This window comes from Monodon monoceros, unplaced genomic scaffold, assembly GCF_005190385.1.
Source record: "Monodon monoceros isolate NGI ecotype Baffin Bay Population unplaced genomic scaffold, NGI_Narwhal_1 Super_Scaffold_5, whole genome shotgun sequence".
NCBI lineage: Eukaryota > Metazoa > Chordata > Mammalia > Artiodactyla > Monodontidae > Monodon > Monodon monoceros.
The window spans coordinates 76626463-76642552 of record NW_021703782.1 but is presented as its reverse complement, the minus strand read 5'-3'; the positions used below and the strand labels follow the sequence as shown (position 1 = coordinate 76642552).

The 16090-nt window shown below is 54.8% G+C and overlaps 2 protein-coding genes across 3 annotated transcripts; one reads left to right on the top strand and one right to left on the bottom strand.

The window, feature by feature from the left end:
• Nucleotides 1-371: 371 nt before the first annotated feature.
• On the top strand, nucleotides 372-8819 carry CD72 (CD72 molecule). Its single transcript, XM_029202845.1, has 9 exons — nucleotides 372-1749; nucleotides 1859-1966; nucleotides 2560-2631; nucleotides 3245-3334; nucleotides 3673-4008; nucleotides 6531-6679; nucleotides 7339-7451; nucleotides 8152-8301; nucleotides 8564-8819. Exons 1-8 carry the CDS (start codon nucleotides 1668-1670, stop codon nucleotides 8294-8296), a joined length of 1095 nt encoding a protein of 364 aa, XP_029058678.1. The 5' UTR covers nucleotides 372-1667; the 3' UTR covers nucleotides 8297-8301; nucleotides 8564-8819.
• A 25-nt stretch (nucleotides 8820-8844) lies between these two features.
• Nucleotides 8845-14444, bottom strand: TESK1 (testis associated actin remodelling kinase 1). Of its 2 annotated transcripts, XM_029202842.1 has the most exons (10): nucleotides 12950-14444; nucleotides 12704-12825; nucleotides 12525-12573; nucleotides 11844-11990; nucleotides 11425-11507; nucleotides 11168-11258; nucleotides 10838-10921; nucleotides 10597-10686; nucleotides 10349-10463; nucleotides 8845-10010 (listed from the first exon to the last, which is right to left on the bottom strand). In XM_029202842.1, exons 1-10 carry the CDS (start codon nucleotides 13166-13168, stop codon nucleotides 9124-9126), a joined length of 1887 nt encoding a protein of 628 aa, XP_029058675.1. In that variant the 5' UTR covers nucleotides 13169-14444; the 3' UTR covers nucleotides 8845-9123. The 2 variants fall into 2 exon arrangements, with proteins under 2 accessions (XP_029058675.1, XP_029058676.1); XM_029202843.1 differs by lacking the exons at nucleotides 11425-11507; nucleotides 12525-12573; nucleotides 12704-12825; nucleotides 12950-14444 and having other exon boundaries at nucleotides 11844-11983.
• Nucleotides 14445-16090: the final 1646 nt, after the last annotated feature.

Here is a 16090-nt window from a genome sequence, read left to right as displayed (position 1 = left end):
GAATCAGCTATACCTATACATATGTCCCCATATCTCCTCCCTCTTGCGCCTCCCTCCCACCCTCCTTATCCCACCCCTCTAGGTGGTCACAAAGCACCGGAGCTGATCTCCCTGTGCTATATGGCTGCTTCCCACTAGCTATCCATTTTACATTTGGTAGTGTATATATGTCCATGCCACTCTCTCACTTCGTCCCAGCTTACCATTCCTCCTCCCCGTGTCCTCAAGTCCATTCTCTACGTCTGCGTCTTTATTCCTGTCCTGCCCCTAGGTTCTTCAGAACCATTTTTTTTTTTTAGATTCCATATATATGTGTTAGCATACGGTATTGGTTTTTCTCTTTCTGACTTACTTCACTCTGTATGACAGACTCTAGGTCCACCTGAGGGACTTGTTAACGAAAGAATTTTACTAGGAAAGTACAAGAGAAGCCAAAACCGAACCAAGAAGAAAGCAAAACCTTGGCTGGTCCAGAGTCTGCCCGCTCAGAACCCAGCCCTGCTCTTTGCCTCCCCTCTGAGAAGCTGCAGTCCATCTTCATCCCCATGCAAGTCCTTTGCTCATCTGCTCCCTGACCCCCAACAAGGTGCATGAATAGTCAGTGCTGAAGGTTTTTCCAGAGGCACACAAACTGTGGTGTCCCTCACCCTCACCCTCAGCCCGGGCTTTCCCAGAGCTTCTGCCTCTTGGACTCAGCTTGCTGGGTTTGGCTCAGATACTGGAACACAGGGGTCACGTCAGTCTGCCAGAAGGCAGGATGGGACAAGGAAGAGGCTGACTGGCCATAGGTGTGATCATTAGGGCAACAAAGGTGGAGGAGGCCAGGGAAAGGCTGTGAAGCGAGAGTCTGGGGGCGTTTACACAGGACAGTCAGTTTGGTCCCAGATGCTCTGCATCCTCCAAAGTGTTGCCTCATTCCCAGGAAAGGCTTTGGACTGAGAACTTCTCTGTGTGTGGGATTCTCAGCAGCTCTGTAGCACTACAGTAGAAGGGGAGCCGGGCCCACCCTGAAAGCCCCCAAACTGATGGAGAGAAAAGTCCCACCAAGTCAGGGACCCCCCTTCTGGGAACTCATATCTACTGGGAACCTCAGGATGAGGAGGAGGTAGGGCTCCACACTAGGACCCCTCAATCTGATGGGGAGGATGAAGCCCCACCCTGGAGCAACGATTAGGGAGATCCTCTTTGGTCAGTTGAGCACAAAAGAGCTCCGACTGCACACAGAAAGCCCATGGACTGGGCAGCCAGGAAAGAAGCGTGGAGCAAATCAGGGTAGTTGATGAGGGTGGGCGTTCGGAGCCCAGCACTGTCAAGGTGGGTCTGGGATGTATGAAGGAGGAGCACAGACAAGACACAGGGACAGGCCTGAGTATTGGTTCTGTGACACCCCCCAGCCCTGAACCCCATGCTCTGGACCTCAGGTTCCCCTCCCCTGCCCCTCTGGCCAGGGCTCAGGGATGCCGTCTGCTTCACTGAACCCATCTGTCTGAGACTGGGTCACATCTTCCTCTTTTGTGACTGGAAGTTAAAGGGCAGAGCACTAAGCTGTGCAGTCACGGAGGAAACACAGAGCCTAAGAGTGTGAAGGGACAGAGGGGAGAGTGGCAAGGAAGCCTGGAGCCGGTGGAAGAGGAGAGAGGCGAGTGGGAGCAGAGGTGCTCAGGACCATGGCTGAGGCCATCACCTACGCAGACCTGCGATTTGTGAAGGCTCCCCTGAAGAAGAGCATCTCCAGCCGCCTAGGACAAGGTAAGGGTGGATAAGGTGTCTCCTTGATTCTGCATCTCCATCCTCCTTGAAGACCCCACCCCCACCCCAGAGACCCCAATCCTGACGCCACCTTTTCTCTCCTCTCCAGACCCAGAGGCTGATGAAGACGGAGAACTCACCTATGAGAATGTTCAAGTGCCCCCAGGCCCAGGAGGACCCTCAAGCTTGGCTTCCGCTGGATTAGGGGACAAAGCAGGTCTGGAGAGCCCAAGGGATGTGTGTTTATGGGGGACTGTGTCTTGCGCTGGGGAGTCCACAGCATTCTTGGGAGGACAATACCCTTGGAGAAAGGCTGGGGATTCTCAGGAAGAGAATGAGCACCAATTATGGGAGCTAAGGAAGAATAAAGCTCCCAGGGGGTAAGGTGGAGATCCCGGTGGGGAGCTAGGGCTCTACGGAGGGATCAGGGCAGCCCTGTTGGGGAGCTGAGCGCGCGTGGGAAATGGGGAGTCCCGGGAGAGAGAAGAGAGGGGAGGGGGGAGGGGGGAGAGCACTCCCGGGGAGAGGGTTTTGGCAGACAGATGAGGGACCCCAGAGTAAAAGATAAAGGGAGACCCAGGAGGGCGATAGAGGGTCCCCAGGGAAAGGATAAGGTAAGACCCAGGAGGGACACGAGAGTCCCAGGGGAGATACGGAACTCCGGAGAGCGCTAAGGGTGTCCCAGAGCAGTGGCAGAAGGCACCTTAGGACAGACTGGGGTCTCGGCGCGGTGGAGGGGGTGAGTAGGGTGGGGAGAAGGGGTATTTCCTGGCTTTCCCACCTTCAAACTGGAGTCGATCCCTTCCGCAGGGGTCCAGTCGGAGCAGCCAACTGCCGCCTGGAGCCCCGTGACGTCACCAGCTGCCGGGCGGATTCTCGCCTGTAAGTACCCGGTCCTCCCCGCCCCGCGCGCGCCACCCGCTGCCCAGCTCTTCTCGGGCCAGCGAGTGGGGGCGGGGCGCGGCCTCGGGCTGGGCAGCCCTCCCCCACCAGGCCCCCCGCGGTGGTCGCGGAGTCAGGTGCTGGCACCGGTCCCCGCGGGAGGTGGTGCTGGGCCACGCGGTGTGCAGGTCTGGCCCACGGATTGAGCCTGGGGCGCAGCCCTCCAGTCAGCCCGGGCAGCCCCGTGACACCCTCCCCTGCCGCTTTCACCCTCATCCTTAGAGAGATCTTTCCGACGCATCGACCCAGATCGTCTGCCCCCTTCCCCCTTACTATGGTCCCCATTCACGTACCCACTTCTCCGGTCTCCGTCTGAGATTTAGTTCCCCGTCCTACCAGGTAGTGCCCCTCAGTCGTTACCGGTAACAATCCCCAGCCCTTATTCGGGAACACCTTACCTCCTCCACCTGCGGAAACTCTGCCAGACAGAAACCACCACGCGTGCTCCAAGTCCTCTGCGGGATGCTCTTTCCTGTGAATCTCCTCCACCCACACCCCTCAGTCTATCAACTTTCGTGGGGCTCACTGCCCCCCAACCCACTGTCTCCCTAAGGCCAAGCATCCTACATGCAGTACCTCCTCCTGGGCCTGCTCCTCACCTGCCTGCTGTTAGGGGTGGCTGCCATCTGCCTGGGAGTGCACTGTGAGTATGGCTGCCCCCCATTTCCCATTTCCCCCAGACAACGTTCTCCCCCACTCTCCCCAACAGCTGCCCTGCCTCAGCAGGGCCCGGAATCACTACCACCACACCCTCAGCTTTCGTCTGGCTTCCAGCCGGGTCTGTTTCAGAGTGCGGTGACTTCCTAAATTGTCCTCACCTAATCCAGTACCTCCTTAAGCTTCAGGCAGTCAGATCTTATATTCCATTCCAGCCTGTTATGCAGAAAGTTGCAAGAAGCAGCAAAAGGACTGATGCTGAAGCCTCAGGGCACTAGAGCATGGCTGAAGATGTCCTCCAAATCTCTCTTTATGGCCAAACAGATTTCCAGGTGTCTCAGCAGCTCCAGCAGATGAACAGGGTTCTGGAAGCCACTAACAGCACCCTGAGGCAGCAGCTGCACCAAAAGATAACCCAGCTGGGGCAGAGGGAAGAGGATTTGCAGGGGTCCAGGACGGAGCTGGCCCAGAGTCAGGAAAGACTACAGGTGGAACAGAAGGTAGGCCAGGCTACCAAAGAGCAGTTGCAGGCCTGCCAGTCAGATGGGGAGAAGACAAAAGAGGCCTTGAGAAATAAGGAGATACAAAGGATGAACTTGGAGCAGAGGCTGAGCAGCGTGCAGGACACACTGAAGCCCTTCTTCACATGCCCCTCACCAGGTATCTGCTCTGGGAAAGGGGAGATGGTAGGACCTGCCATGAAGGATGGATTGAAGTGAGGGGTCTATCTATCTATTAAGCCTGAACTGAGTTGTTCAGGAAAGGGGTAATGAACCAGAGTGCTGGCCGACATGACCTGTGCAGCCTGGGCCAACAGGGCAAAGGATCTAGCTGCATACTGGTTTTAGGGAGGGCTCACCCAGCTCTAAGGCTGACCCTGGAGGGGAGAAGAGGGTGGTAGCCAGCAGTGCAAATGACACTGTCCAGAGCAGCAAACTCAGGGCTCACTTGGCTTGACATCAGTGTCAAGGATCTGGGAACCCCCTGAATTTGGATGTGAAATTGATTGTTTGCATGTTTTTCTAAAAAGAGGACCTGTAGCTTTAATTAATTCTCTCTACATCTGAGATTCCCCAAAAGATTAAGAATTAATGATGGATGAGGTACAGTCTGGGGCTGGGGCAAGGCAGCTGAAGCTCTCGTAATGAGGTGGGCAGGGATGTTGTAGGACAGGGAATTAGGGTGGAATGCTCATCCCTTTTGAAAGGAGGAGTCCAGCCCGTGTGTGGGGATGAGGGAGGGGGACACATAGAAGGTCTGCCAAAGTTGGCTGAGGTTGAGGCAGGGTCCCCAGCCCAAGGGGACTGGAATGTCCATGGACTGGTTGTCTAGAGGTTAGGCTCTGTCTAGCTCAGGGGCATCTGGCTACTCCCCCAAGGCTTAAAACAGAGAGGTTATGTACAGACACCCCCAGCCCTCATTTCTTTAACCTTCTCATTCTCTACAAGCCTCAGTTCCATGACAGTGCTGCCCCCTCCTTCCCCACAGCTGAACCCTAGACCTCAGCATCCCAAACTGCTCTTCCGCTGAAAGGATGGCTTCGGGTCTTCGCTCTGACCACAACTGGCCCTCTATAGGCTTTCCACACACTTCTTCTTCAACCTCACGGAGGCCTCCAACCTGCTGGCTCCCCTGTTTCCTCCCTTCCCATCAGCCATCACCTGTCTTCACTTCTCTCTCTACCCATCTTGGATTTGGGGGCCCGTCACTTCAGCCACCCCACTCACTCCTTGGCTCCATTGTCCTGGATGAATGCACATGCCTGCACCCAGGGCTGACAAGCTGTGCAGTCATTCTGCTTCGTGCCACAAATCTCTAGCCTCAACTTCAGCTGGGGCCCCAGCACTGCCTGCCTTGGCAAATCTGCAGTGGTCGGCTGGCTCTCTGTACCCTACTACCCTCTCTCTCACTCTCGGCAGATGCCCTCCTCTGTCAGAGAGGAGCACCCTCTATTTTTGATCAAGTCTGTATATCCATTTGCATTTTCCCCCATCTTCATGTCTTGCAAGGATAATTGCAACAGCTTGCTGAATGTTTTTCCTAAACATCCCCCCTCCAAATCCACTTTTCATGTTGCAGCCAGAGTAATTCTTTAAAAACAAAAATCTGACCATGTCATCCCAGTTAAGATCATGTCATTTCACTTAATTAATTACATCAAAAGTTATGGAATACATACTATATGTCTAGCACTGTACCCAGGCACTTGGGATACAACCAGAGTACAAAATGCTTCAGTGTAAAACCCTACCTTGACTTTCTCTTGCTCATAATATAAAAATAAAAAAAATCCTCAACCTGGCCTCCAAGGCCCCTGCCTACCTTTCAGCATGCTGCTTGTCCCCTCGCCCTCGTCCATTTGGCCACACCGACTTCTTTTTATTCCTTTAAGTTGCTGTTAGACAGTAACCTAAGGCGGTAGCTGGGTGGGGATGAGAAAAAGTAGACAGAAGAGAGGGAGCTGGAGGAGAAGGAATGACTTTTGAGTGATGGAGGCAGGACAGATGGGACGAAGCAACGGAGGGAGGTGGGTTGGGATCAGGAGCATAGACTGGGGTGCGGGATGTTAAAGAAAGAGGTGGTTTATTTCTGACAGATAGTCAGGAAAAGAGGAACAGAGAAGAGACAAATTTTGAGGTGGAGAGGAGGAAAATGGAGAGAGTTCACACGTCAAGTGTCTGAATTTCAGCAAAGCAGACAGCAAGGTTGTCTACTTATGGAAGAGTGGAGGGGAAGGTGGTGGCTAGCCGCTTGAGGAGTGTGGGAAAGTTTGAATATGCAGTGAGAAATGCTTTAGGGAGCCAATGAGATGAATGGGAGGCCTATTGAACACTTGTTTGTCGGGGGCCCAGGTGAAGTTAGCCAAAATGGGGGAGTAAACGGCAATTGTTCAGAAATTGGGGATAGTACCACCAGTCCTTTTCAAATAAGCCTCCTATATTTTAAGGAGTAAAGTTGTTGAATGTTAAAGGATTTTACTAAGTATGCACAGATATGGCATTTCCAGGGGAGGCAAGAAAGAAAGATTGCAAAGATTAAGGACCAGAAGTCAGTGAAGGCACTGAGGTTCGACCCCAGGGAACATTGTTAGCAACCAGATTGTTGAGTATTTGCTTCATCCCAAGTGTTGAGATCTCCCTCCTGGGTCTGGGCAGTGCTGTCACGCTCTTTCTGCTTTTTAGATTCCTGCTGTCCCTTGGGATGGATACCGAATGAGAGGAGTTGCTTTTACATCTCAATTACTAAGAGAAGTTGGGAGGAGAGCCAAAGCCATTGTAAATCTCTGTCCTCTGAACTGGCCAAAATCAGCGAGAATTCTTATTTATATGGAGTAAGAAAACCCCTATTCAAAGACGGTATGGGTATTGTTGGGTAAAGGGACACATGTCATCAATCAGGGATGGCAGCGCACACAGGGCGTGCGTCCCTTTTCCATGCAGCTTCTCAGCATAGTGCTCCAGATGGCCCTATTAACTGATTAGGGTTGGCGTGAGAGTTGAAACTTAACGAGCCATCTTTACGTTAACCTGTTTCTCATCTCAGCTTTCTGGTCAGCTCTGGGCTGCTGAACAGGTTCTTTGACTCTCATGGCCTCTCAGGCAGACAGGTTCCATACCTGGTGGGCTGGATTGTAGGGATTGGTTCCTTGTGACCAGAACAGCCCACAGAATGACTCTTCTTCAAAGGCTGGCAGAAATTCTTACCCAGCGTGTGTGTGTGTGCGTGCGCGTGCGCACACGCACGCATGTGAACTGAAGGGTCAGCCTGCATCTGCAGGGTGGCACTTGAAGGATGCGGGGATGGTCACCGATGAGCCGATGTCACGCACCAAGGTCGGGCACAGTCCTCTTGCCAAAGCTCATAGCCTCTCTAGTGTTCATTTTCTTCCATCAGCCCAGGTGCCCTCCTCCTGACACCCCCTCCCTCCTCCTATTCCAATATTTCCCATCACTCCTCACACACCTCTGGTCTCTCCGAATCTCCCTTCAGACTTATGCCAGAAGCTTACGTAAGGTGTTGGCACAAGGTGGTTCAGCTGAATCATACTGGATTGACGTCAGAAATAAGTTCTGGCCGGGGAGTGATGATACAAGATACAATGGGTAAGTTTGTTAGGACTTTTGGGGAACAAAAATCCTCTATAATCCCTTCATAAAGACACAGTAATGAGATCTCCCTCCAGGTCCTACTCTCAAAACTTTTTCACAAATCAATGTTATAATTGCCCATTTGTCCACTTCTTCTATTTGATTAATAACAGGCAGGCTTGCTTTCTATTCTATCCCCAGTACCTAGCCATCCCTGGCACGTGATTAAAAAAAAAAAAAAAATTACCAGTTTGGGACCTATGTCATCTTTCTCTCAGGGGGATAACTTGAGGATTTAGCTAGGGCTTCACAGCTGATAAAGAACCCCGGCCTTCTAACTTCTCAGCCCAGACAAGGCTACCCAAACTGAGGTTGTACTTTTTTAGTCAAGGCCACTTGGTATACCAGAGTTGCCCCAGGGAAGTGAGAAAGGAAGCAATGGGGTAACTTTGAGAATCAACCCCAGGGACCCTGAAACAGGGTAGTTACCTAACTGGAGTTTCCATCTTTAGGACCTTGGGTGACTTTTTTCCCTCCCTGGTCCTCTAGCCTCTTCGGGTTGGGGTCCAGACACCTGTACCTGAACCATCCCACACACGGCTTTAGGTAGGCAGGGTGAGTTAGGACTTGGGTTAGGTTTGTGCAGGGCAAGAGAAGGGAGGATGGGATAGGAGGGGGCCAGAACTTATCCCAGTGCTACATCACCACCCTTTAGGTTTTATAGTCAAAGGCAAAGATGTACCAAGGTAGATGGCGAGAGGCAGCCAAGTCTGAAGACAGAGTACTGTTATTCTTCTCTTCCCTCCATCTGTGAGCTGGAAGCTTTCAGGTATCCAGATGCGGACCCCTCTTTGCACTGAGCTGGGTAAGTGTCGGGGATGGGACTGAGGCGTGGGAGTCCGGGGGCAGAGGGTCTCAGGGCAGGGGCCCAGAGGCCAGGGGGAAAACTTGTTCCTGTAAGTGACAGCCATGTCCACAGCCTCCAGGCTGTGCTTATGTAAGGGGGTGCTGGGCAGGGGAGGCTGGCTATGTGGCTGTCCAGGGAGCTGGGGAGGAGATGGGGTGAGCTGGATGAGGGTTCTTAGGGACAGTCAACTGTGGAGCTCCCTGATGCTTTAATCCTCCAGATACTCACGCCAACAAGAGCCTAAGCTGTAGCCTGCAGGTCCTAAGATCCACCACCCTCCAGCGTGTCCTCACTCTGCCTGGACAGTGCCTGGCCAAGGGCTGATCCATGCCCAACATTTCTAGGCAAGCCTGCTGCCAATAGAGATCCTGTCCCAGAAACTGGACTGTTCCCAGGGAAAGTGTGAAGCAGTTTCTAGAAGAGATTTTGGCCTCCCCCAAAACCTCCCATAGTGGAATGGGTGGGGAGGGCGCATGGGCTGAGCGGATAGGGGCAGCCCGGAGCCAGCCAGGCAGTTTTATTGAAATATTTTTAAATAATTTGCACGTGTTAGTCTCGTGTGTCGGCAACGCTTTGTCTGGTTCAGTGATCCCCACGGGAGAGCAAGCTCAGGGGATGCAAAGGAAATGTTCTGTTCCTCATGTCCATGCCGAGGTTCCCCTCTACAGGGAGAAGAGCTGCTCAGCCCATCCGGGGCTGGCACAGTCCAGCATGTGCGCTCTGTCCTCACAGGGCATCCTGAAGGCCAAGGGTGGAGGCCGGAGACCACAGGCCCCACTGCTAAGAGCGTGCCCCAGGCAGCTGCAGGCTGGTTGTGGGTGGCTTGGCATGGTGCCCCCGGTGGCAGAGGAGACTGCCCGCCTCGCAGTTCAGATTGCGGTAGCGGGCCACAGCTGGTGTGGGGCGGGGGCACATGGACAGGAAGCCAAAGCTGAAGGGGCTGAGGCAGCAGCCAGGGCAGGGCAGCCCCTCCTCGGACTCCCGGGGGGCTGACGGGGGCGGCGAGGGTTCTGTCCGCTCCAGGGCTGCTGCACGGGGCAGGCTATGCTGGGCCCGGTTCCAGGGCTCCCCAGCCCAGCCTTGTGGGGAGTTCACCACCACGGCTGGGGGGTTGTTGTTAAGGGGGGCTCCTGATCTAGGGGACCAGGGCTGGGAGGCTGAGGAACAAGTGCTGATGAAGTTGTCTGTGGCCACGGCCAGGGGCAGCTGGGGAGCTGGTCCTGGGGCTTCTGGCTCAGGGCTACTGCCCTCACACTCCATCTTCTCTTCAGCCGAGGGGCCCACAGCAGGAGGGCCAGGACCTGGCAGTGCTGTTTCCATACGTCGGGGAAGTTCAGGGGATGATGGTAGTGAGCGGCAGCGGCGGGCAGGTGTCCCAGGCTGGACCAAGGTCTCTGGAGTGGTCACCAAGGGCAGCTGGGTGGAGGGCACTGGTGATGGTGGTACAAGGGGTAGGGGGGCAACTGGCTTGCTGGGTGTGTCCAGGAGCTTGATCTTGCCACCTCTGAGGTCTTCCCGTAGTGAAAAGGGGTTGACTCGAGTCAGATTGTCCCCCCAGTTGGGGAGCGATTCTGGCGATGGGGGCAGGAAGAGGTCTGACCGGCTTCGGGAGAGCCGAGGGTCTGGCCTGGGAAGTGTGGCAGAGGGGCCCCCTCTTGGAACAGACCCTGTAGACAGAGAAGTCTGTGGTCACTGTTCTCAGCATTGATCATAGTTCCCTGAGGGTCTCATTATTCACCAGGAGGCTGGTGGGACTAGAGCTGAGAAAAGGGCATCCCACAGGGTGCTTTGGAAAGGGGGAGATGTCCCCTCCAGCCCCCTTTACCTCTTCTTTCCTTGTTCCCCTCCCTCAGGCTCTAGAATTAGAAAACTATCTTCTCTGAGATGGCCTCTCACCCCACTCCCGCCCCCAGGCTCCTCAACTAATAAAAACACTTGGTCTCCCCGGACGATTCTGAGTTCTAAGGAAGAGAGAGGCAAAAGGACCCCAGTTGTGCTCACTTACCCTGACTGTGTGCCAGGGGAGCCCTGAGGAGGGGGGCTGGCTCAGGCAGCTGCTCCAGGATCCATTCCAGGTGCTGGGTGATTTCAGTGAAGGGAGCACGAGTGCTAGGTTCCATCTGATGGGGAGAGACGGGCAGCTTCACTCAGTGCTCCAGAAGAGGGTCCCTGAGTTTCCTCCTGTCATCTGGGCTGGCTGGCCTTGTCAGATGGTGGGTGGGGGTGGGGACAGGGAGGGAGTGAGGCTCTTACACTGCAGCAGTGGATGGCCAGGAGCAGGAAGGGCAGTGGGCAGTCATCCCCTACCAGGGTTCGGAAAGCAGGCACATCCAGGCCGAAGTCCTGTGGGGACAGAGAGGAGGGGCCTCCAAGTCAGCCTTCCTCAAGTTCTCCTCCTGTCCCCCAGTCAGGACCTCAACCTCCAGGGAACCCTCCCTGGTTATGATGTGCCTAGTCTGGAGTTCCTCCTTTTAAACCTGGACGCATCATTCACCTCAGTACGGGGTAGGTAGTCAGGGTCCGCAGGTACTCGTGCGATGAGCTCACAGAGGACAATCCCAAAGGCAAAGACGTCGGCCTAGGGGTAGGAGCGAGTGTCAGGGGGAGGCACTGACAGTTTCATGTAAGAATTTTGTCAGAATACGTCAGAATTTGGGGGAGTCTTGACAGTTTTCATGTGTTGGAAGGGGTGTGAGGGGTAAAGGGGATCTTGGGGGTCTTCTGAATATCTGGTAGGGTTGCTGAGGAACTTGGGATGGAGCCTTATAAGAGTATCTCAAGGGTCTCTGGAAGGCCTTGGGGATCTGAAGGATTGATATCTTACCTTCTCATCATACAGCTCACCCCGCAACACCTCTGGAGCCATCCAGTATGGGGAACCCACCACAGCCAACGGCTCCTTCCTTGCCCCTTCCCTGCAGGGGCAGGGGCAGAGTGGTCAGGAACATCCTACTCAGACACCCTCCCCAAACAAAAGGGGATGAGGTCAGCCCCCTCGCTACCCCAAGGGAAATGTCCCTGTGGGCTTCACTTAGATAAGGGGCATCTGGGAGATTTAGGGGGATGGGGCATTCACCTCACCTATACACAGGAATCTTTTCAGCCAGCCCAAAGTCGCCCACAACAGCTGTGAAGCCTCGGTCTTCCCGCCGGATCAGACAGTTCTGACATATACATATAGCATCCCCACATACCCATTACCTTCTGTTCTCTGATCTCCCAAAATGCACCCCAAGGACCTGTCACTCCAGAATAACCCCAACCCTCTCTGATATCCCAGTTTTCCAACGCACACCAATCTTGCAACATCATCCGTCACTCCAAACACAGCATGGTACCCAGTCCCTCAGAGCACTCCCCTCACCCCAGTCCCCCATTCTCCAGTGTCTTGCTGCCCCAACATCCTAATGCTGTCTATTATCCGCATTCCAATACCCACGGGCTAGTTACAATCTAATCTCAAATCCCCTTTCATGCCTCCACCCACCTGGCCAGCCTACCTTGGATGTGAGGTCTCGGTGGAATACACCTTTGGCATGCAGGTACCGCAGGCCACTGGCGATGTCCAAAGCCAGGCGGAGCCTGACAGGCCAGGATAGGGGTTCGGGGGAGCTGAGCAGCTGTTCCAGGGTCCCCCCATTCATATACTGGGACATAGGGGTAGGAGAAGGGGAATGGATATCAAAGTTTCAGTCTGTCCTCTAGGTCTCCCACTTATAAGCCTGGGGACACTCAGGAGGATCACAAAAGTCAAGAGGGTGAGTCTGTGCCCTAGGGTCCCCCATTCATATCCTAAGGCTAGCATGTCCCACACAGGTGCACCTATTTAAATTTAAATTATTAAGTTTAAATAAAATTAAACATTCCGTTCCTGTCACACTAGCCACATTTCCAGTGCTCCTTAGCCACATGTGGCTAGTGGCTATGGTTTTGGACAGCACAGCTACAGAACATTTTTATCACTGCAGAAAGATCTGTTGGACAGCACCCTTCTAAAGGATAAAAAGGACTGGAACCAGCTGAGGCCTTTTATTTGTGGTTTGCCTGAAGGGAAGTTCAGGGAAGCCTCCCCCGGGTCCTGTTGCCTCTCATTACTCCTCTGTAGACGCACCAGGCCGCTGACTCTCTCTCCCCTTGGTGGTGGTTGTGGTGGAGCCCCCCCCTTCCTGGCCCATCCTCACCTCTGTAAGAGCGTGCAGCTGCCCTTGGTGCACACAGACCCCCATGAACCTGGAAGAGGATGGGAAAGATAGCAGTGTAGGCTGTAAGAGCCCCGGCCGCTCCGCAGTTCCCACTTTTCCCGCGGGATCTTTCCCCTATCCCCCAGCAAGCTTCCCAGCAAGCGGCTGGGGCCGCTCACCTTAGAATGTTGGGGTGCCGGAGCCGGTTCATCAGCTGCACCTCCCGCAGCGTGTTTCCCCGGTTACTGGGGAGCCTGTTCATTTTCAGCACCATGACTTGCCCTGACTGTCGGTGTCGAACCTGGGGGCAGCAGGGGATGGCGAGTCCCGCGCAGGTCGGGCGGGTCGCCAGGGTCCGGGCCCCCTAGTTTCAGCCTGGCGTCGAAGTCTCGGTCCCGCCCCTCTGCCCTCTCTGCTGGTCCTACCTTGTAGACCTCAGAGAAGAAGCCGGCCCCGATCTTCTCGGCGCAGTGGAAATCGTCCACGCGCGCCAGGCTGGACACGGCGCTGCGGAGAGCCCGGTAGGAGGAGGGGCGGCCCCGGCCCGGGCCTCCGCCCGCGCCCCCGGGCCCCGGAGGACCCTCCCCCGGCGCCTCTCCGGGCCCGGGCCCTGGGCCCCGTAGTGGGGGCCGTTCCCCGGCCATGGCCGGGCCCCCAGCCCGGGGCCTGCCTCACATGGCAGGGTCCCCGGGGCCCGGGCAGGCCGCGCTCGCCATGGGAGCGGGCCCAGCCCGATCAGGGGCGCAGGGGCTCCCGCTCCCTCTCCCGCTCCCGCCCAGGAGAATGGAAGATACGCCGAAGATCCTGGGCCCGCCCCCGCCGCGCCGGCTTGCTGGGCCCGGGTGGACGCCGCTCCGCTCCGCTCCGCGCAGGGCCTGGGACAGGGCCTGGGCCTGGGCCGGGCGGTGGCGGTGGCGCTCCCGGGCGCCGGCGGGCAGGCGGGCGGGCTCCCCACAGGCGGAGGCGGGCGGGCGGCGGCTGTTCAGCTTCGCCGCTGGGGCTCAGGCTCCGCGGCCTGCCGGGGCGGGGCTGAGCCGGGCCTCTGCTTAACTCCTTCGAGCCCGGCCTCCGGGCAGCGGCCACGCCCCCTCAGGTGCGCACCCCGCAACCCGAAGCCGGGACGCCCTAGGCGAGTGGGTCTGCGACGTCGGGGTCAAATAAGTTCAGGCCTGAGCTGAATAACTGAAGGGAGTTCAGGGCTGATTGTGCGTACGCGCAGCTCAAATGTCTTTTAGCTGCCCTGGGAATCCTTTCTCCCCTCCCTCCCTCAGGTCACTGTCGGTTGAGGGTCTGGCTCCGGAAGCCGCCAGATTCCTGGGCTCCAAGGACCGGCAGGGCAGAAAAGTAGACCACTCTGGCCCAACTACAGTCGGAGGTAGCCCAGCAACCTACCCGCCTTCTCAGCCTCTGCCCTGGCCCAGCCTGCCCATTTCCCAGTTCTCGACCTTTACACCTTAAACCTCTGGACTCCCTGACACTTTCTACCTTCTCGGGCGATTGTGATGCCCCGGAGCTGTAGTGAGCCCTTGGCCAGCCCATTCCGGGTGTGTCCCCGACTCCTTCTCACTCCATCCCGCCTCCCTTGAAAAAAGTTCAGATTCCAGAGCCTCTGTCAAGCGACCACCCAGCCTGTACCCTACTCTTACTATTTCGTCCAAATGCCCCTCTCTCTCAAAAGAGAAGCCTCCACCTGTAGGGAAGCCCCTCTTTGCGCAAGATCCCACCCCTTGGCAAAACCCCGCCCTTCAAGGAGCCGTTCCCCTCGGAGACGCCTCTCTTTTTCAGTGAGACCTCTCCTCAGTATGGCACTGCCACCATCAGTGTGTACCAGAATCCCTCAGGGCGACACCCCTCCTTTGTGTATTCCTCCTACGCGGTGAGACCCCACCTCTCAGAGTGACTCCACCAGTAATTGTAACCCCTCCTCTCGACGTGAGTCCGCCCCTCAGTGTGACCCCTCTAGGCAGGTACCGCCCGCATCACGTAGGAATCGGGTCTGCCCCCTCAGGCGGGAGGAGGACCTGCAACCAGCCGCTAAAGCGGGGCGGGGTCCTGAGTGCGCACGCAACGTTTCAGGACCCTGTGCGCTCGCCGTACCCAACGCTTTCGGTTCTCCGCTGGCTCCTCCCCCCCGGTCATCGGCGGAATAGCCAATCATCGTCGGGGATGGGTGACGTCACTCGATCCCGGCGACTGGGCTGGGTCTAGCGGTGGTGGGCGTCGGTGAGCCGCTTGCCACCTAGCGGCGGCGTGGAGGGAGGCAGGTGGGCCTCGGGAGTCAAACGGGCTGCGACAGAGCTTGAGGGAGCGAGGCTGAGTTCTTTTCAAGTATTCTAAAGTACGATATTTCTATTTCTGTGGTAAGCTAAAAGGAAAATTAATTGCACAGTCCGCGTCCGTGTGGGTGACCGCCTTCTGACAGAGTCCTGTCCCATGTTTGTAGAGAGAGTCTCAGCAAAACAAGCTCATTCGTCACATTAAGTGCTAGCATCTACAACTATGTAATTTGTTTTCTATAGTCGTATAAGATCTGTAAACACTAGGAATTTATGCCTCCTTTTGTTTAAGTAATAGAATAATTTAATCGACTCGTGTCTGACCCTTTACCCAAGTTTGAGAATATCTATAGCTGGTAATAGTAATTCTAAGCAGAGGAGCCAGGTTCCTGTTTTAGACAGATTATTGTGGTTGTATGGAGGCAGGGAGACTAATTAGGAAAGAGGTGCTGACAATGCTTCTGGTGAGGAGAGGATGAGGACTGAACTAGGATAGGGATAATGGGGAAGGGGAGGAGGAAACAATCACCTAGAATGGGAAGACTTGATTGATCAGTATCCAAAGTCAGTCAGTCCTGTAGAGAGAAAGAGCATCAGTCAGGATAATTTTAAAGTTTCTAGCTTAGATGACTGAGTATCAACTGAGATAAAGAATCCAGGAGGAGGAAAGATTGGGGGTGGGGGAGGTAGGTGATTGCCATGAACTAAGGGGTGATGTGATGGTAAAGAAAACTGAAGGTGGTTGCCATTATCCAAGTAGGGAAGGAGAGATAGGCTGACAATGGACTTCTAGGGAACACCAACAGTATTAAAGTGTGGGTGGATGAAGTCCATGAAGGAGACACAAGAAACATGCTGAAATATAGGAAGAGAATTTTTTTTTGAGAGTGTGTAAAATTCTTTATTTAGAACAATAAAGCATAAGTGTTTATAATGTAATTTCAAATTCAAACCTGTGTATGAAAGGGTCAGGATTTTACCTGTTTTAAGAAGTACACATACGGTACACACATACACATCACATTTTACAACCTTTTTTATTTAACTAAAGTCATAATAAAACTGTTTAGAATAGAGTTGACATATATTTACATTACAATATGCAAACTCCAGTCTATGACTGAACTAGCAATATATCTGTGCATCCATCTGAATGTCTGAATACTTTTCAAGTCCACTGATTTAAAAAATAGTGGCGGGTAAAGAATCCGCCTTCCAATGCAGGGGACGCGGGTTCCATCCCTGGTCAGGGAACTAAGATCCCACATCTACAAGTACTGAGCCCACGCG